Source organism: Lutjanus erythropterus, chromosome 6 (genome assembly GCF_056507025.1).
Source record: "Lutjanus erythropterus isolate fLutEry1 chromosome 6, fLutEry1.hap2, whole genome shotgun sequence".
Classification (NCBI taxonomy): Eukaryota; Metazoa; Chordata; class Actinopteri; order Lutjaniformes; family Lutjanidae; genus Lutjanus; species Lutjanus erythropterus.
In genome coordinates this window covers 32,209,648-32,229,892 of record NC_139322.1, presented here as the reverse complement: position 1 = coordinate 32,229,892, position 20,245 = coordinate 32,209,648, and the positions used below count along the sequence as shown (strand labels likewise).

Here is a 20,245-nt window from a genome sequence, read left to right as displayed (position 1 = left end):
ATATTCAGTGGGAATGCACAATATTGGATTTTCCCAGATGTGTTATTTTCCAAATTATTTTGGGTGACAATGTTGAGACCGATATATGCACATATTTTTTACACCTCCTGTTGTAACATATTGTGCCTGCTGTTATGATGCCCCACTGGCAGATGCAAGCAACAAACATGATTTTCAAAATGGACACATTCACTGAGGAAAATAAAACTGCTGAGTTTTTTCCACTGTTGCCTATTTTTCTTTATTCTTTGCAAACTGCCATAATGATCAGGATTGATTTGATTTATTTTGAACATTTAAGAAAATATATCTTATAGAAAAAAAAACATACAAAACGGAAACAAAACAATAAAAAATGAACAAACAATGAGAAACATAAATTAATATTTCATGTCTGAAAAGGAGTAGAAAGAAGCAATATGCCTGCATGGGAAGAAGGTGCTTAACACAGGTAATTAAATTTGTAGTGTTGAACGAATGTGATTTGGCTTTTCCTCACATCATCAGTTGCATTGCAAGCAGCAACTTTGCTATTCTTTTTCATGTGTGCATAATTAAAGCATATTGGCAGTAATATTCATCATCCATTCATTTTGAGAAAAACCTGCCCGAAGCTAAAACTAAGTTCTCTGTTTTTCTCAGAGACTTTTAATGTTTTGGATCTGGCATCCATAACTAGGCTACAGACATAAAAGACTAGCCAGCAGCAAAATTTAGAGGAAAAGGTGCTGAGCTATAGACTTAGGCTATGATGCATATTTTAGTTGGCAAAAATGTAACATTTTTCTGTATAGTCTGCACATCTTTACAACTGGAGAATTTTGGAATTGTTTTAGGCCTACAAAATATGACAAACCAAAAATATTTTTACAGAGAACTGTTACTCATTTCCATGCGACTTTTTGTCAAAGCCACAGGTAGCCACTGTAGAAGCGCAAAGAGCCACAGGTTGATTCCTGGACTTACTGATCAACTAACTGATCATTACAACTCTACTTTGGACAAAAGAAACAGCCACTTAATCGTAATGAACACACATCACACAATGAAAGTGCCGTTTTTTGCAAATCATTTTATTAAATCGGTATTTACAGGCAGTTTGTGTTCTCACTCAGAGCTCGTTTGTCTCCTGCTCTGCTGCTAGAGTTCCTGAACTAAAATCTCTTAACCAGGATTGTGGATTCTCCCTCGGATATATTCAGTTTCTTGAACTACAGTAATAAAATCAACAACCAGGAAGTAAAGATGTGATACAGGAGGCACAAGCTGAATTCAACCCATTATACAAGAACTTTTCTATAGATGATGTGCACCACTAAATATGGCTTTATCGAGACCTCTTCTCGGTTTGAACAAATAAAGGTGAAAAACTAAAAACATCTATTGGGCACAATAGTCCTGGTCAGCCAGGTAGTCACTACCTCTCTGGTTCACATACAGTACAGCTGTGTCTCCATGATCCATTCCAGCAGCAGACCATTAGTTGATGTTTCTTGTGTGACCTAGATGCCAACAGCCAGACAAAAAAATAAAAACTGGCATTCATTCATCTTGGGACATCGTTTCAGTTACATTTCACTGCAGACTGTTTCTAACTAAGAATCAACCCGAACTTTAATACGGACATCTGCTGTTCAAGCGATCAAACTCACTGGAAAAATACAATCTTATTTCATTTCATTCATTCAGTCTCGTTCACTTGCACCTGAGTTCCTACGTGCTGTACGTCAGCGGAGGACATGAAGAAACGAGCATGTCGCTGACAGGTGGAGATATGACAGAGAGAAGCTTGTGAAGTACAGCAGTAAATTCATTCCCCCGTCTGACCCTCCCCTCATTTTGCTGCCAACAAATACCACCTTCACATAATGACATCTGAATTAACTGTATGTACATGTGTATTTTAAAATGGGGTTTTGGTTCATTTTGATTAAAATACTGCTCTGACATCGCTGCCATCTCATACAAAAAAGGCAGAAAAGCTACTCTTCACCCCACTTCACACTTTTTATGTATTAATTTGTCTTTTTTTTAATTATTTTACTTTTAAATAGAAATAATGATGTGACGGTCCAGGGAAGACACCTGAAAAGCTTAAAAAAAAAAAAAAAAAAGCATAAAACAGAACCTGTCAGATATACAACTTGACACACATGACCCTTACCCTCAGTTTTTAAAAACAAATGGCAATTTACATATCAGGGGTGCTGTGATAATGCTAACAGCTCAGTTACTGGGCAGGTATCAGTTCGGTATTCAGCATTAGTGAGTTTACCGTAAGAGATCTGACACCACGAGCAAAACAGCTCAGGATGTCTGTGTTTTAACCGTAAGGAAAATCCAAAATGTAGCATTTTTAAACCATTTTATCACCAAAGAAAGGTGGAAAAACTTGTGTCCTCTTTCATAAAAATTGCAGATATGTTTATTTAAAAAGTCCCAGCACTAAATACTGTTTTAATGAAGGGGTTATTGATGGTATCTGTAGCTATCAGAGCATCCCTAGTATGGATTATTAAAGACAAGCAAGAAAGACAAAAAGATAAAAACGTTGTAAGCCAACATCTGAAAAATTAAAAACATGTATGTAAAGGTGTGAGAAGCGATGTCTGGTATTATTGCTGAGGAGAAGTTGCTGCCCAAGTACCAGCTCATCTCATTTTGCTATGGCCCGTCGCTGCTCCTCTTCTCTCTCCCATCCTTTCTTTAAGTCTTTGTTCCCACCTTGCAGGCATCCTGAGGCAGGGCTGAAGGAGGAGAGAGATGGAGGTGAGGGGCGTTTCTTAAAGGGATCATCACAGTGAGTCCAGAAGATGTCCATAATAATCACAGTGTCAATCAGACTGGGGCGGGGAGAGAAAAGAGCACTTCCTCCTGGAGTTCCTCACTCCCTGTCAGTTCTGGGAGGCAGCGGTGCGGCTGTACTCGCAGCATGTCCAATATGATGGAACTGAAGGAAGTTTTAAGAATACACTGTTGTCTTTACTCTAGGGTTACCCTTAAGCTCTTTCCCCTTGATGGCTGGTTGGCCCTGGGGCCCACTTATCTGTGCTGTCGGAACCCTTGGGTGCCGTCTGGCTGCCCGACAGTGTGATTGTTTGATCGGGTATCCTCTGAAGGCAATGTTGAGTTATTGCGCCCTGGCCTGGCAGACAGAGAGGAAACAGGAAATAATTAGAGACAGCAACCTTTTGTACATTCCATCTTCTGGACAGAAACTTTCTCCTCAACTGTCCTAATTACACAATCCCAACAGACAGGTATTTCTTCTTGGCTTTAGATTATCATAGTCAACTAGTAGTTATCAGTTGATGCCTTTAGTCGACTAGTCATTCCTCATTCATATTAATTAAATTATTTAAATATATTTTGAGGGAACAAAAACAGCTGCCTGTTAAATGCTAAGATAAAAAGCTGTAATGTTTCTGAATGTGTTGGAATCACCAGCAAGGAGACAGAACATATAGTCAATTTATGTCAACACAGTATAACTTCATACAACTCAAAACACAGGAATAAATAACTAGAGCCCAACAGATACTGGATTTTAGAGCAGATGCTGATATTAAGGAAAACATTTTTGCAAAATATATAACAAAATATACATATACAAACACAGTTGACTATTATAAATAACTACATATAACAAAACCATAAATCAATTCTATCAGTTGGGCTCTATAAATAACTTCACAAAAACTAATACTCAGATGGATAATGTACACTCAAAAATTAACTTGCGACAAACCCCTCAACCTAACGTGCCTCCTGTACCTACAGAGGCTGTGTCTCAGTCTCTGCTATGACCACTAACTTAGCTTATAAACTAATGGCAGAAACACCACAGTTAGCAGCAGTGTGCCTTGACGTCAGTGTTAAAAGAGACAAGATCTGTGTCGCAACAATCCCCTGGTATTTTCGTCATGGGCTTAACAGCAAAGTGCAAATCCCAGATGGAGTTTAATGTGTAATTTTTTTAAATCCTGAAACTAACAAATGAAAACTTGATTGACTAACAATTTAATCAACTATAAGGTGTTTTTGGGATGCTTGTATATTCATTTGGGAAAAATTCACTGCCATTCAAATCCAACTCCTCACAAAAGAAAACAACATCTTATTCAGTCAATTAACTTTGACCTGTAAACAAGAACCAGTAAATCAAGTTCTCCAAAGTTGCATCATAGATTATGAACAGGCCCCACTTCCTCTCGATCTAAACTCAATAAGAAAAAAAAAGCAAAAGTAAAAAGCAAAGTGCCTCTGCCAACTGTAGTCTTAAAACGAAACCAAAAGAATCACAAGGCAACTTACAAATGTACAGATTCTGACAATTCACCTGGGATTCAGCTTGAAGAAGATTTTATTACTCAAATCAAGGTGGCTGGAGAAAGCCTAAAATAATGTCTGTTCATTTGCCACCTTTCTCTCAGTTGGTAGTAAGTATCCTAACAAAAAGTTGAACACAGTCTTCAGCACAACATGAAATAAACAAATTGCTAGTGGCCTTAAGCAAGGCCTCATTAGGCTGTGCTGAAAACCTGTAAAATGTCAGTATTTGTGGTTTATTACCGGTCAGTGTTGGGCTTGTCCTGAGGCGTCTCCTCTGGGCAGGCGCTACCCAGTATTCTCTTCCTGGCTTCGGCGTACTCTGCCTCGCGCTGGGCCAGAGACTTGACCTGTGGTGTGGGCCTGTTCTGATTCAAGGGAGATCCCAATGACCCGTTACTTGCAGGCCGCTTCAAAATACGGATCTGAGGTGGGGGTGCTGCTGGTAGAGACTCGTCCTGTATCACCATGGTTGTCTTCAGTGGAGATCGTGGAGAATTATTACTGGACTCCCTGAAAGCAGACCAACAACACATAGACCACGCAAAATTAGTAATGTGACAGACAGGAAGAGGCTATTACCTCAAAGCGGGGGTGGCTATGCCAGTAATAGCTTAGATGATGCATGCATGGCTAGAAGACTTATGACAGAAACGAAAATACATTTTTTAAATGATTCAGTTCATTCCTGCTTATCAGCAGCATTATATACTTGGTACAATGTGTCTGAAGACAGTTTCTGACTCTTCAGTTCAGCTCTCTTAAAAAAGAATGCCTCCACTAATCAATAAAAATAAATAAAAGGTGTAGGATGTGTAGGATTTAGTGTCATCTAGCAGTGAGCTTGCAGACCGCAAATGCCTCGTCTTTCGTGTGTATGAGAATCTATGGTGGTGAAACTGGCAAATAAAAGTCTGTGACTAGAGTCAGTGTTAGATTTGTCTGCTCTGGGCTACTTTACAAACACAGCCATGAAACATTCCAGACAGAAGAAATCTGACTCCTTAGATAGAAATGGCCTATTCTAAAGGTCACAAAAACACAATGTTTCTTATTTTCAGTTGATTATACACTAATGAAAACATTATTATGAATATTATATTCAATTTCTGTCAATAAATCAATGGAACAATTTAACACATTGGACCCATAAGTGCACTGAATCAGTGCATCCCTTGAAATAAATTGGTTCTTCGTAGATCACCTGTATAGAGAACTGGACTTCAGTGGCTCTGAATTGGTAAAAAGTCTAATGTCTTAGGTTACACTCAGGTGTGCACGTTTACAGGCAAGCAAAATGCACTAACAAAACAGTACAGTTTTAAATAATAATTCAAAGAATGGCTTTAAAGACAGAATATGCAGGATTTGTCAGTGGTTATTTGTTAACACGCCAGAAAGATAGTTGATTGTTGAGTCTATTTCCAGGTCATCATATAACAACACTTTGGGTTGGTAAACATCCCCAAAACAGCAAAATAACAAGAAAATAAGACAATACAGGCAGAGGGCAGGGTCTTTGCAGATATAAACACCACCACACACTTCTAGTGAGTAATTATTAACAGAATTTTCTTATAAGAAAATTTGCATTGTTTTTAGGAACATCCTGCATACTAAGTCTTTAAAAGTCACAAATCTGGGACACACTTCTAGGTTTGAAGGCCTTACTTTTCTTTCTGGCTGATCCTTAGCTTCTCTTCTAACCGTTTTTCCATTTCCTGTGGGGGAAAATGGTTCAAACATGCATTAATGTAAACATGGTCAGATTGATTTGGGGTAGTAAGAAAAGTTAGGTAGTTAAGCAACACGAAGAGTAGATGGAAAGCAGGATTCAGTTACAAGCTATTTATACATGTGTAGGGCAGCTGCCAAGTCATAACAGAGAGAGTGCTCAGCAAGCTAACATTAACCAGCTGATGTTGCCAAAGAAAATTATAAATATGATGTAAACTGCATTGTATTTATAAACTGCTTTTCATTAGGGCTGCAACTAACAGTTTCATAGTCAATTAATTGGTTGATTATTTTCTTGATTAATAGTTATTTGCTGGTAAAAAAAAAAAAAAAAAACATAACAAAACACAGAAGCTAGGGGCAAATTAGCAGATTTTAACAATCAATTAAACAACGCAGTTCTACTTTCTTTACTACCTAACAATGGGAGAACATGACAAAAAAGATGTGCAACTTCAGACTAACAAGCTGCTGCTGTCGACCTGATCAACTTCTCAGAGCCACGTTCTTGACGTCATCAGCTAGCGATAGTCTGCCAAACTACCGTAACGGTAGCTAATGTTAGCTAAGAGCTAGCTAAATGTTACAAAGTTGCCAGTTTGGCGATATAACAAGCTCACCAACCGGCCACTGACTGACAACATGGCCGAAACTGTTGTCCAACAACAACCTGGCCTCGTAAACTACAGGAAATCAAGTTACTCCAGCGAGCTCACATCACAGCATGCATGACGTTACTTGAGCTAAAGCCAGGCTCCATATAAAAATTGCTAAATGAGCGGAAATGTAAGAATTACTGTTGAGCTCGTTTAACTAATACGCAAAACAATTAATCTTGTTAAGTTACTTATCTTCACGTTATTACAGTGAGATGTCGAAGTTTTAAACTTATTCACAATGCTGGTATGCTAAGTAAAGATAGCCGTCGACATTAGAATTGTTCGGCTAACGTAGCTCTAAATCAGTGGAATCGTTAGAATCAATGAGCAAGATAATCGTTATTAGCGTGAAAAACTATAACGTTATGACGAAATGAATTTGAAATATGAATGTACCATGAAATGAGCTTCAATTGTCTTGTGGGAGGTGTGTACATTTATCAATAAGTAAACCAACATTCAATTGACACATTTTCCATGTTAGCCATGCTAGTTAGCTTAGCATTAGATCACGTCCACCAACAGGAACTGTAATTTCGTGGGTTTAGCTCGCGTCCTATATTTTAGTTATCTGACCAACATTAGCTAATAAGCAAACATATATTATCATAACTTTATGCAAAATGAATTTGAAGTGTCTAACGTCACTTGGCCAGTTAGCCTAGTTGGCTAATATTCCATGTTAAGCCTGTCTCGCTTGCTAACGTTAGCTACTTCACGTTAGCTCGCCAAGTTTCTTAAAGCTAACGCTAGCTTTAGCTAACAGCTACATTGTTGGCCCGTGGGAGTCGTTAACATGGAACAACGTTTTGAGAACTTCTAAAAAAACAACCCTATAAATATGAAATGGCTACCAAAAAGATATTCCCCTTTAACTGGAGGTATGTAGAGCCTTTTATTATTTACCCCACTATCAGCAGCTTCCTCCCAACTTTCGGCGACCTCCTCATCCATGTTTCATTTTGCTCACACGCTGTGGCTGCCTGTCCTGCCTGGGTTTCTTCAGATCCGCCTCTCGGCAGTCCTCAGCTTTGACATCACACTGACGGATTTCCCCACAGCAGGAAGATACCCCTCTACACAGCTGAGAAGAAATGGATAAAAGAGGGCAACAGCATTTCAGTTAAGTGACAGTAAACAAAGAGCAAACTCAAGTATTTGGCAAGAAAAAGTAGAAGACGTCTTTTACTGTTTGCTCTGAAACATGCTACAGGTGTGTGTTGGACACAGGACCACTGTGACTGCTTCCTTATTGCTATCTATTTCGCAAAGCCTCGGAAATGTGACATTCAGGGGTGTTTGGTAACATAACAGAGAATAAAATAATACATTTAATTCAATTCTCCTGCAGCGTTTCTTGCTACCACCTGGTAGGACTGGGTAATGTGTCAATATCATATCGATATTGTGATTTAAGACTAGATATTGTCTTAGATTTTGGACATCGTTTTATCATGATATGGCATAAGTACTGTCTTTTACTGGTTCTAAAGGCTGCATTAAAATAAAGTGATATAATTATCTGAACACACCACACTAGCTTTTCTATTATTTGCCTTTAGCCACTTAGTCATTATATTTACATTAATGATGATTATTTATCAAAAATCGCATTGCATTAATATTTTCTAAAAGTACCGATAGCCATCCTGACAATATCACTTTTACATCGATATCAAGGTATTTGGTCAAAAATATTGTTAGAATTGATTTTGCCCACATTGCCCATCTATACCATCTGGATATGTTCATACAAGGCAAGGTGTGATTGCATATCTGCTTAAAGGAAGAGGTAGGATGTGTCCAAGCTGTTCATAAACACACCAGAAAGATTCATTCATTGTTGAGTCTGATTCACAGGACACCGATACCATTTTAGGGCTGAGAAAGTGTCCCAAGCACAGCAAAATAATGACAAAAACAGGCAGAAACAATCACCACACACTTCTAGTGGAGAGAGCAGTGTGACTACACTCATTACTGTATTGGTTCAATTTTGACATCTGAAAATTCTGAATTAGATTTTTTTTTTTTTTTTTTTTGTTATACATCACATGTATATAATTTGAAAATTAATTTCCATTTACCTGTTGGGTAACTCTCACTTTACCTTGAGGTAAAGTGTTATTGTTTTAGCGTAACAATACTTTGAAAAGAATACTCTGCACTAAGCTGTGCTGTAGTCACAATATATATAACGACATTGATGGAAAGTTGCCTTTTCCACTGACATTTTTCGGTCAAAACCCATGTGTAAATAGGAGTATTTTTACTCAGTGCTGTGACACATCTCTGATCATTGACGGACATGTGCAATACACTACATTGCTACCACTATGATTTTTGTGACTGATTCTGAAATATTTTTATTAATTCTTCTAATTTTTGTATTTTTGTTGAAGTGTGACCTGATTAGAATGCAGCAGCAGAGTTAATTCATATTATTTATTTTTAATTGCATCCCTGTACAAAATGTTTTGGCAACAAAAGTGCTTATTTTGTTTTTTATTGGACTTTGTACACAAATCAACATGACTGTGCTGCTTACATCAGAAGTGTTGTTTTATTGCGACCGGAATTTGCTTCCTTCCTAATTATCACAGTGATGTTCTCAGATAAGAGTCTTTCAAAATAAATGCTGTCATAAGGACTTGGTCCGGATATAGTGAAGGTGATATTGGCAAAATAGAACTGAACTCAGTAACCCAACTGATAAGCATATCAGCTTTTCTGATGTGCCACACTGTGTTACTCTAGCCAGGGATGTTTAAGTTTCATGGTATATGGATTAAGGATCATTAAAGGATAGGTCGACAGTTTTCAAGTCTGTCCTAAAACAATAGTCAGTTGTCCATATATACATTGAAACATTTTTTTTTCACTGTATTCAGTTCTTCTTTCCATACCAACCATTAAAAATCCCTTCCTATGCTTTATCAATTGATTAATTGTGAACATATCCATTAATGCCTCTGTTTCCAGTACTGGACCTAAATCTGGATTGTTCAGTCTTACATCTATCTATAACAGTAACAGCTTGAAGCTTTGAAAGCTTTGTAGAGCATGCTTTCCTGCAGGACTTGTAATTACAGTGATCTTAGCAGAGTTACTCTGATTCCAGATGTTGAAATGGCATGGGAATATTTTCACTCAATTTTCCTGTCCATCTCTAATAAAAAGTGTTCCTATTAAGAAGTTTAAGATCAGCGGTAGGGACAATCCTCGGTTCTCAGACAGTCGTTTAAGAAATAAATCGTGGGCCCAAGCAAGATTTTCAGATTCCTCTGCTGATCTAACTACATTTAGAACCTTACGGAACAAATGTACTTTAATGATTGGAAAGTGCAAATCAGAGTTTTATCTGACGTCATTTACAGAGAACCTAAATAACCCATCAAAATTCTGGAAATCAATTAAAACCCTGTCTGGTAGACATATTGCCTCAAGTCTCCTGGAACTCTGGAATTCTGGTTGGTTTAGATGAAATAAAGATAAAGCTGCCATGATCTTCAGTTTAATAAACACTTAAAAATCTCCATATCTAAAAACTTGGAAAGCTGCCTATGTTCTCCCCTTACTTAAAGGTGGAGACCCCTCAGAGTGGAACAATTACCATCTCATTGAATCCCTCGTAAATTTACAGTTAAAACTGTTTTTATTTGCTCAAAATATTTTAAATGGTTTTCTGGTCACAGTGCTGCTACAGCCGTGACAAATGATATCACTGGTGCTTGGACAGAAAACCGCTGCCTTATTTGTGGATCTTTCTAAGGTGTTTAATTCAGTGGACCACAGATTGCTGCTGAACAAACTTAAGAAATGTTGGTTTAGGCTCCAGGGCTGTAAAATGGTTCCAGAATCATTCTGTAGATCATACTCAGTATGTTTATGCAGAAGGCAACAAATCTGAATTTTTTAAGATATCTTAAGATGTTCCTCATGGCTCCATTTTGGGGCCTATTTTTGTTTTCTATGTTTATAAATGATCTGTGTAAAGACATTCAAGCAAAAATATATTTATATGCTTGTGATACAGGGATTTACACCCACGCTCTCTCTATAGCAGGGGTAGTGCCTGGAAAAATCTAGAAAAAGATTTTAAATTAGATGCACTTATATCCACTGATAAATTTAAGGGCATCATAAAGTAAGTGGTGATGGAGACATGAGCTAGTTGTTCTTGAGAGGCCACTATGTTTGAATAGCTGTTCATGTTTTATTGTGGACATTTGTTTAATGTATTGTATTTGTTGTATTTTAATATGTTGTGATTGGCTGCTACCTTGGCCAGGGCTCTTCTTGCAAAAGAGATGTGGAATCTCAATGGGACAACCTGCTTAAATAAAGGTAAAATGAATAAACAAATAAATATCACAAAAGTTTAGACTCAGTTGTGCAGATCTTGTATCATTCTCTGCTCATGTAAAACAGTATGTTGTTTTCATTGCAACAAATGGTGGTGTGCATAGTTAGCATTTTGTCCTGATGGTTGGGCCTACTGGATCACCAAGACATTTGGATTCATGTTTTTGAGAATAATGAACATCCATCCCCAATTTCATGGAAGTGTTTCCAGTGATTTCTGGCACTGCTTCATCTGAGTTAAAGGTGCACGAAAAAAGGAATTTGTCTTATTTTATGCAAAAGTCTATTATGATTAAAATCTATATCTTATTAAACTTTCTTTGTAATATATTAAATGATGACCCTGAAGGCCATAAACCACAGAACAAATTGTTAAACATTACGTGACACTGAAACCTCAGGCTGAGTTTTCCAGGTACACAACACCAGTGATAGATTACAACATCCTCTGTGGTGAATATTTCAGATCTATAATAAACACAAACATCTTTCTGAGGTCAACATCTGGACCAGGCCTGCTACATGGGGATGGAATGCACCAAAGAAAACACAGGTAGTCTGTGAAATTAATTTGTAGTTTTATTTCAGAAGCAGAAGTGAGTTTTCATTGGAGAGCAAATCCATATCAGCAATTCATACCAAATTGTTCAATTATTTTTCTTATAAAAAAAAAATTCAAGTCAACTTCATTTGTATAGTTCCATAAAATAGTGATCTCAGGGCACTTTTCATATAGAGCACGCAATAAGTTTGCGCCATGTTTGAAGAAATTCCCTCAAAGCATTCTTGAGATAATGCATTCACAAAAATGGGACGATCTGACAACATAATGCCTCCAGCCATAAAAACATAAAGCTGTGGCTCACAGAGTTCCTTCAACATGCCATCATTAAATGGGCACAATAAAAATTAGGTTGATTGGTGCAATAGTAATTGAGGTTCACTTTGGATAAACTGTAGGTCCAGTGATCATGCACACATTTTGGCAAACACAGGAGCGATTAAATGATGCCCTCCCTGCTTATGCCTGTTGGGGGTGATAAAACTCTAGGCTTTTCTCAAAGTAGGACAGTCTAAAAGAGCTTGATTTGATAAACTATTGTTACTGCTGCTGTCACAGTAGTAATAAAACAGTAAATTTACTGTACTGCACTTGCAGAATGTCATTTGATACTTATACACTGACTATCGATGCATGATATATGGTTGCAATACTGTAGCATTACCATCATAATAAATCACATCAGAATAAAATCAGCATTTACAAACTTTTCCATAGCCTTTACTTTCTACATATGAATGTATGATGAAAGACACATGATCACACACCCAAAAGGAAGACTTTATATGTGATTGTTCAAATGTTCTATATATTAATTACATTCATTTATTAGAATGACATGGCTTTTTGAATATTAGTAGATTTATTTCTCTTCAACATGTAAATACCTCATTGGTAGTCTGCTCTTTTATATACAAAACATTTGAAACTTGTGTTTATCCAGGATCTTCTTTGTTTTTCTTGTCTGTCTTCGTAGGGCTCCACCATCAGCACCTGTGGACATAGTATCCTGTCACGTATCCTATGATGTAAATTAACACCAGTGCACCCAAAGCTACTGCTGCCTTCACTGCTATTCCAGTGTTGCCGGTACACAGTCTGTTGTAGATCCTGTGATTGAACAGAAAGGGAGATAGAGTCAGGTTAAATAGCACCTGGTCAATGATTCTAATATAATTTTATGACCAGGTTTCACCACGTTTTATTTTGCCTGTTAAAATTTCACAAAGCTTGCCAGTAGTTTAGTAATTAACTTATCAACTTATATTTTTTTGATATATTAAATTAACCATTACCCACCCCATCACACTCATTTTATCAGTGTAATCTATATATGTCCCAGTATATGGTTTAACCTCATTTAAATCTTCCTATAACTCTGTATATTTTCTCCTCACTAACATCAGAAAATTCCAACAGTATGAAAACTTCATATTTAATCTTTGCATCTTTTTGCCAGGTGTATTTTTGTCTCACCTCATCGTGGTGGGTTGTGATGCTTCCACGTTCATGTTGATGTTGCGTTCGCTCCAGCGGTCATACTGCACGTTGCCTGCACCATTGGACTCCATGTGGGAAGTTCTTCCTCTCCTCAGAGGTTTATCTGCTGCCTGGAGTCTTTAATATTCTGCATTTAATACATCATAAGGCACTTATGTGTTGCTAAATGCATGTAACATATGACATTTAAAATCAGATTTGGTGCAAAGAATCTCATCAATCAAGTATTCCGAGTGTTCAAGCAGCCCAGGAGCTCAATCAGACCAAATGACTGCAATAATCAGACTCAAAAGCAGTGATTTGATGATTGTCACCTAAAGCAGACTTAATTTTATATCATCATATTCAGATAAACTTAAGCTGTGCTCACCTGTATCAGTCTGAAACAGTCAACAACCTGCAGAGAAAGCTCTGCTTCCAGCTCTTTTAAAGGCACAACTGAGACTGAGACTCGTGCCTCCTGAACAGCATGAAATCCTTGGGCAAAGTTCATGTCTTTGCTGAGGTCATCCTGTCATAAATCTATTAGCTGTGCTCCAGCTTTCGTCTTTCCCCTCCTTATATGATTCTTATTCTATGATAAAGGGCAATTAAAGCTCTGTGTGGTTTCATCACATCCTGTGCAGATAGTGAGAAAATAGAAAATACTTAGTGTTGCAGATTTTCACAGTACTTCCGCCCTTGCATCAACGTGTGACATGGTTAAATATAATATTACTGTATTATTATATTACTTAGTTCAAAGATTGTCTTAGAGGATGCATATGTTGCACCTTTATTTGTGCTGGAATAACAGCGGCCTCCTCAGTTTTTAAATGTAAAAAAATCCAGTATTCTCAGCGACTCACTCATTTCATAATATGGTAATATATCAATCAGTTGATGACTTACTGAACAAAAAAATGTCAGATAAAGCACCATTTAAGCTTGTGCTTTCTCTATATTCAGGCACATTGTAATTGCACATTCAGTGAAGTTGAATGGTCTTTTGCACAGTTTTAATTTAACTTAATTACATTTTTAATCAGACATTGCATTTTACTGTTCCAGTGTATGAATTACTTGTTACACCAATGTGAGGGGAAGAGGTTGAAGCCGGTTTCAGAACTTAGGTCTTCACAGGAGACCTGCAAGTTACTTATGGGGCCTAGGATGAAGAAGGTTATAGTCTGCACTTCTCTAGTCTATGCTGCCCGGTGCTTACTCCACACACTATACTTCATTTTATTTTATTTTATTTTAGATTATATTATTAGAGGAAGTCATTGTTTCATTCCGGACGTTTTCCAGAGTTGCTAACGCGTGGAGACTTCCGGTGGTGTGCCATAATACCGCTGCGCATATTTCAGGTTTGTGTTAACGTTTCACCTGCCCGCTGTTTAATTCAATCATTCACTGTATCTACGCTTTTAACTACAGACACAGACATATATATTTGTTCTCCAGTTCATAGCTCTACCAGCTGTACTAACGTTTCCCTTTAAAATCATGTACTCAGCTGCTGTAATTGTTTAGCAACACTCGCTCATGCTACTTTTAGCTAACTAACGTTAGCTAGCTAATGCGTTAGCATCAACCGCTGGACGTAAAACGCGCAGCGTGTTAAATGTTAGAAGTAAATTACTCATGTACCGTTTTATTTAAAGTGTTGGTATACGCTCAGGCCTTCCAATTTAATAATTCGTTCCTTCAGAACCATGTACAACATTAATGGACTATTGTCGACTACGTCTCCCTAACTGGCCTGTTAGCTTACGTAAACGTAACGTTACATTCTGCAACGTTGTGATGCGCCGGACAGTATACTTCGACCAAACGCTAATAATGGGGTGCATCATGCTAAACCTCACACAAAATATAAGAATTTGAGTCGTGTCCACCCCTTGATTATTCGTGTGCGCTGTTGTATTTGTCTTTAAAATGACCACTGACCAGTCAACGTGTTTGGAAGTAGTAACGTAAAATAAAAGAGTAAAGCGGGAGAGAGCTGGGAATAAGAGTTGTATAATCGGATTTTTAAGTTAACCTTTTAGGAAATTGCTGCCTGCTGGACTGGATGTCGAGTGGCCAGTGAAAATCATCTTATAGTTGAAGGTCACTCTGTTGCATATATTATCACGTTATAATTTCTTGCTTCTGATTTATAACAAGGCCTTAAGAGCGGAAGGTCTTCTTTTCAGAGAAGTAAATTGGAGGTTTTAAACATAGTCCTGACAGCTGGACAAACTGTAAGATTTTAATGACAAAATTTACTGGTGGTCTTGTCTTGACAGCTTGCATGAAGGGTAAATGGATGACAAATGGAAAAAAACAGTGACCAACAAGAGGCAGGCTCCTCTCTGCCATAAATCTATGATTATTTCTATTACTTTTTCCTATGTATAAGCTTGACTTCACAATTGAAATGAAGCTGAAATTTAATGACATGTAGTGATCACTTGCTGTATGTGTTTGTGATGTGGAACAGGCGGTGGAGACTGGACGCTGATGGGGGACGAAAAGGAGACCTGGAAAGTAAAAACTCTTGACGAAATCCTACTTGAGAAAAAACGCAGAAGAGAATTAGAAGAGAGAACAGACCCCAAGCGCCAGAAAAATGTAAAGTATCTCAGATTTAATGAAGGACCCATGTGACACCAAAATGTTGACACAGTGTTAAAAACAATTATGAATCCAAGCTATCACTTTTATTTGCCGTTAATTTTTTGTATGCAAACTCACATAGATAAGTTTTAAAACAAATAATTTGAAATTACGTTGTTAAATAAAGTCAGACTTAATTTTTTATTAGTAATCTTACATCATAAATACTATTATTGCTCTATCCATCTGTTTATGGCAATAAATTTGGTAAAATTGAACACACTGAATAACAGAAAACGTTTTGGTATTGGTGTTTACTATCTTAAACCTTATCTGTGGATGCATAGTAATGTCTTTCAAGCTTTTCCTTTGTCCTTCTCGTCCTGCACAGTTCACACAGGGCCTTGTTCCACAGGCGGATGATCGGGAAGCCAAACGTGACACTCCGGAGGAAGGAGAACTGCGGGATCAAAAGATGGAAATAACAATTCGTAATTCCCCGTACACACGGGATGACTCAACAGAGGACAGGTGCATGTTTGTAGGAAACAAACATGAAGAAATATGTTTAAGTTGACTGGAAAGTGTATTTTCAAGGTGGAATTAAGTGTGTATGTAATAGTTTATCTATATATATTAAATTATTATTATTAAATATATATTATAGTATATATATCATGTAGACCTGCAATGATTAGTCAACCACTAAATTACTCAATTGAAAAAAATAAATAAATAAATAATTGGCAGCTATTTTGATAATCAGTTAATGGTTAAAGTGATTTTTCATGCAATTTGTAGAAAATATGAAGAGCTCCTATTTATATCACGATAAACTTAACATGTTTGGGTTTTTGGCTGCCAAAATAAGATATTTAAAGACATCACATTGGACTTAAGATGACTTTTTTTTTGATTTACATACATTTGATAGACAAAAAGATTAATTGATGAATCTAGAAAATAATCAGCAAATATATGAAGTATGAAAAAATTGCAGCCCACGGTTTATGCAATGGTTTAAAATTTTTATGCAACACTGTAACTGGCCCTTCAATGTCTCATGATGTTTTCATTTACACAGGGGAGAGGAAGACGAATCACTAGCAATCAAGCCCCCACAGCAAATAGCAAGAAAAGACAAATCTCACCACAGAAAGGAGGAGAAGAGAAAAGATAAAAGACGCCATCGCAGTCACTCTGCTGAAGGAGGTGTGGAAAGGCTGCTTAATTACATAAACAAAAACACATGTTTTACAGCTGAATACAACATGTTTGGAAATGTTTTTTTCACATCTGCTTCCACTCATATTTTTTACCTCTACAGCAGGGAAACATGCGCGACCCAAAGACAAAGAAAAGGAGCGAGAGAGCGATCGCAGGAAGCGACAGTGGGAAGAAGACAAAGCTCGGCGAGACTGGGAAAGACAGAAACGAAGGGAGCAGGCCAGAGCTCATTCACGCAGAGAGAGGTGAGCACCGACCCCTGGAAAGAAACCATATATTAGTTTAGTTTACATTAATTTAGGCAAAGAAGTATTATCATTTTGATTACCACTTAAGTTTAATCAGTTTACATATTTTTTAATGCAAATACCTATTTTTTTTGGAATAGGTATTCATTGTGTAACCCTGAATTCTGTTCTTGCAAGGATGTTAAAACCTTTAACAAGATCAAGTTGAGCTAAAATAGCTTTTTCCCCTTCTTTTTTAATTCTATATTGACTATACTGTAAATGTACATTGTAAATTGTTATACAAAGCATCTGAAGTTACACAAAACATTCACTGTTAAACATGACTATAATTTATTCAGATTTTACTTGCTAAAATTCAGATGGAGTAATTGTGGGTGTGTTTCTCTTATAACCAAATTAAATCAAGCCCATGTAAACAATGCAGGCTCAAGCGGACCCACGTGTCGAAGTGTTAAACCAATATGTTATTATTGAGTATATCTGTCCTGCAGCCATAAAGTAACTGTATGTTTGAGTAAGCTTTATCAACCCAAACTAAGCATGACCTTGGTTGTCTGGACAGACCTCGATTGGATTCTCCTGGGTTTTTTTTGGACCACAGGGACCGGCTGGAACAGATCGAGCGCCAGCGGGAACGGGACCGAAAATTGCGTGAACAACAGAAAGAGCAACGAGAGCTAAAGGATCGGGAGAGGCGTGCTGAGGAGCGACGCAAAGAGCGAGATGCTCGACGAGATGGTGAGTGAGTGAACCCAAACACCTGCTGGGCAATAGGCATATTTTTTCACTTTGGAGAGAGCCAGGCTACTGGTTCCCTCTGACTTCAGTCTTCATGCTAAGCTAGGCTAAACATGTCCTGATTCTAGCTCAGTAGTTGACATGCAGACATTAACTTGGTATTGATCTTCTCATCTCACTCTCAGAAAGAAAGCAAATAATATTTTCTAATATGTTAAACACTTTCTTGAAGCACAGAATCTAAAGCATCATGACTCTCTGTCGTCTTTTTTAAAAAACCCTGTGAAGTGTGGTTCTAAATCTGTAGCAGTGGTTCATAAGGCTTTCTTCTTCACAGTGCCATCTCGCCACCACATGCTACCCGATGACTATGATGACAAGCCAAAACAAAGTCACCGCAGCCGAAGTCCCACCCGCATTCCCCGTGACAGATCTGACCACAGTGAACAACGGAAAAGTGCAAGTGAGTTTATTTCGCAGTCTCTAAAAAAATCTACTTACTTTGGTTGTACTTCAGGCTCTGCCAAAGATTTTGAAGCTTTATTTATGATGTTTTCGTTCTTGCATGTCTGTTCATTCTGTTTAAACTTGATATTTCTGCCTGCACAGTTGCAGATAAAGATTAGGCTACTTTATGTCGGACAGAAACCATCCTAACAGAAAAAGAAATGAAACAAATGAAAAGAAGAAAGTATGCTGAGAGTTCCCTATTACATTTTGCTTCATAGTCGAGCTAGTTTCTCTGTCCTCTCCTCTATGTTTGTGACCAAGGGCGAGGCTCAGCTCCGACACAGACAGAGCAGACAGCAGATAGTATAAAAGCAGTATTTCTACTTGCTTTGTTTGCAGCTCTTGTTGTTTGTCTTAAAAAGTGTCAAGATATTGTAATCATAAAAACACACCCCATGTGCAGCAAGGGCTTCATCCCAGTGCCCTGCTATATGGACACAAGTAATTTATTCATTTGACCCAATAAACTACTCAATTAAAATGTATGATTTTGTTCAAGGACTTCTTTAAGTTGACCTTCATAAAGACTTTAAATGTAAAAAAAAAAGAAAAAAAGACAGCCCTAATTATATTTCTGCTTAACTGTATCCTGTGTAATGACTGCTGTTCCCCAAGATCAACGTATAGCATCATTTTGTCTGCAGCCTCGAAGGAAGAGAAGCCAGAAAGCAAAGACCCGCTTGCAGACCTCCAGGATGTCAGTGACAGTGAAAGGAAGACAAGCACTGCAGAATCCTCCATAGGTAATGTATGATATATACACTAGACTTGTAGCAGCCAGCAGACATGACCATTATACAACAAACAACAACAAAGTTGTAGTGCTCATTATCCAGTTACTCGGTTACTATAAATGGCCAAAAACTCTTAGATGGCCTGACTTCTTTGGCAGAACACATTCACTCCAGATAATAACCACAAAGTTAATCACTTGTTCATGTTAATCATTAAAGCTTTGAATCAACAACTGTGACATGATGTGGCAGTTTTAGAATTGTAGTTGAATTGCTTTAGAGTATTTCAAATAATTGCTTTCGTATCTTATTCACCTCGCCTAGCTTCAGGATCAGGCTCTGACGAGGAGGAGGATGACGATGATGAAGAGGAGTCCAGCAGCCAGAGTGAGGGTGAAGAAGAGGAAGGGGAGGAGGAGTCTGTTTCAGGCTCAGGAAGGTCTGAGCAGAGTGCAGGTAAACCTGTTAAACTGCGACTCACGTCACTGTGTGAGGTTCACTTATACAGAGCGACGGGTTTAACGCTGCGACTTCCTCCCTTTCAGAGGACGTGAGTGAGGATGAGCAGTCAGATGACGACTATGAAGAGGAGAGGGAGAATGGAAATCACATACCTGCAGGTGGGTGAACATGTGTGATGTCTGTGTTTTAATTTGAGATGTAACTAAACTTGGAACATTCTTCAAAACTCCTGAAGTTTAACTAAATTGCAATTCTTTGTATTTGACTGTTCAACATTTTTTATGGAAACGCTTTTTATCTGGAAATCATTGTAGATGGAAGAGTTGTGTGGCCAGTAGAGAGAATGTATAAATCACATTTGGGTCAGCAAAAGCTTGGCTTTGTGTGCTGAACATTTGGGAGTTTTATTTCAGATCCTTCTCATGAAGGTTAATAAAATTCCGTGCCAGGACTCATCTCTGCAGGTTTCTTAAAGGCACAATCTGTGATCCAAATGCAAAAAAAAGTAGCTCCACCACTGAAAGTTCAAAATACAGAATGAGAACCTGATTTCATTTATATAGGGTCTTTCACTAAAGAACTAAAAAT

General features: G+C 37.7%; 3 protein-coding genes across 5 annotated transcripts in view; 1 reads left to right on the top strand and 2 right to left on the bottom strand.

The window, feature by feature from the left end:
- Positions 1-1,052: 1,052 nt before the first annotated feature.
- Positions 1,053-7,843, bottom strand: szrd1 (SUZ RNA binding domain containing 1). The gene is made up of 4 exons (XM_084721666.1): positions 7,632-7,843; positions 6,001-6,050; positions 4,573-4,842; positions 1,053-3,145 (listed from the first exon to the last, which is right to left on the bottom strand). Exons 1-4 carry the CDS (start codon positions 7,677-7,679, stop codon positions 3,043-3,045), a joined length of 471 nt encoding a protein of 156 aa, XP_084577792.1. The 5' UTR covers positions 7,680-7,843; the 3' UTR covers positions 1,053-3,042.
- A 3,980-nt stretch (positions 7,844-11,823) lies between these two features.
- On the bottom strand, positions 11,824-13,674 carry LOC146325582 (small integral membrane protein 1-like). The gene is made up of 3 exons (XM_084720054.1): positions 13,523-13,674; positions 13,129-13,279; positions 11,824-12,762 (listed from the first exon to the last, which is right to left on the bottom strand). Exons 2-3 carry the CDS (start codon positions 13,221-13,223, stop codon positions 12,639-12,641), a joined length of 219 nt encoding a protein of 72 aa, XP_084576180.1. The 5' UTR covers positions 13,224-13,279; positions 13,523-13,674; the 3' UTR covers positions 11,824-12,638.
- Positions 13,675-14,435: 761 nt separating this feature from the next.
- Positions 14,436-20,245, top strand: part of cdk11b (cyclin dependent kinase 11B) — a 17,019-nt gene continuing 11,209 nt past the window's right edge. Inside the window, exons 1-10 of one of the 3 annotated variants that reach the window (XM_084721664.1) lie at positions 14,436-14,501; positions 15,620-15,750; positions 16,127-16,266; positions 16,820-16,947; positions 17,063-17,207; positions 17,815-17,951; positions 18,289-18,414; positions 19,106-19,204; positions 19,520-19,651; positions 19,741-19,815. In XM_084721664.1, coding sequence (XP_084577790.1) covers positions 15,640-15,750; positions 16,127-16,266; positions 16,820-16,947; positions 17,063-17,207; positions 17,815-17,951; positions 18,289-18,414; positions 19,106-19,204; positions 19,520-19,651; positions 19,741-19,815 — 1,093 coding nt within the window. In that variant the 5' untranslated portion in view covers positions 14,436-14,501; positions 15,620-15,639. Of the gene's footprint in view, positions 14,502-15,619; positions 15,751-16,126; positions 16,267-16,819; positions 16,948-17,062; positions 17,208-17,775; positions 17,952-18,288; positions 18,415-19,105; positions 19,205-19,519; positions 19,652-19,740; positions 19,816-20,245 lie in introns of those variants that run through there. The other 2 variants (XM_084721661.1, XM_084721663.1) reach the window with 2 other exon arrangements.

Excerpts from the sequence above, each read along its gene's own strand:
- szrd1 (XM_084721666.1), bottom strand. The coding sequence starts at position 7,679 with ATGGATGAGGAGGTCGCCGAAAGTTGGGAGGAAGCTGCTGATAGTGGG. Across the intron at positions 6,051-7,631 it reads AGGAAGCTGCTGATAGTGGG|GAAATGGAAAAACGGTTAGA; the intron begins GTAAATAATAAA and ends TTTCCCCCACAG. Across the intron at positions 4,843-6,000 it reads AGGATCAGCCAGAAAGAAAA|GGAGTCCAGTAATAATTCTC; the intron begins GTAAGGCCTTCA and ends GTCTGCTTTCAG.
- LOC146325582 (XM_084720054.1), bottom strand. The coding sequence starts at position 13,223 with ATGGAGTCCAATGGTGCAGGCAACGTGCAGTATGACCGCTGGAGCGAA. Across the intron at positions 12,763-13,128 it reads TCACAACCCACCACGATGAG|GATCTACAACAGACTGTGTA; the intron begins GTGAGACAAAAA and ends GTTCAATCACAG.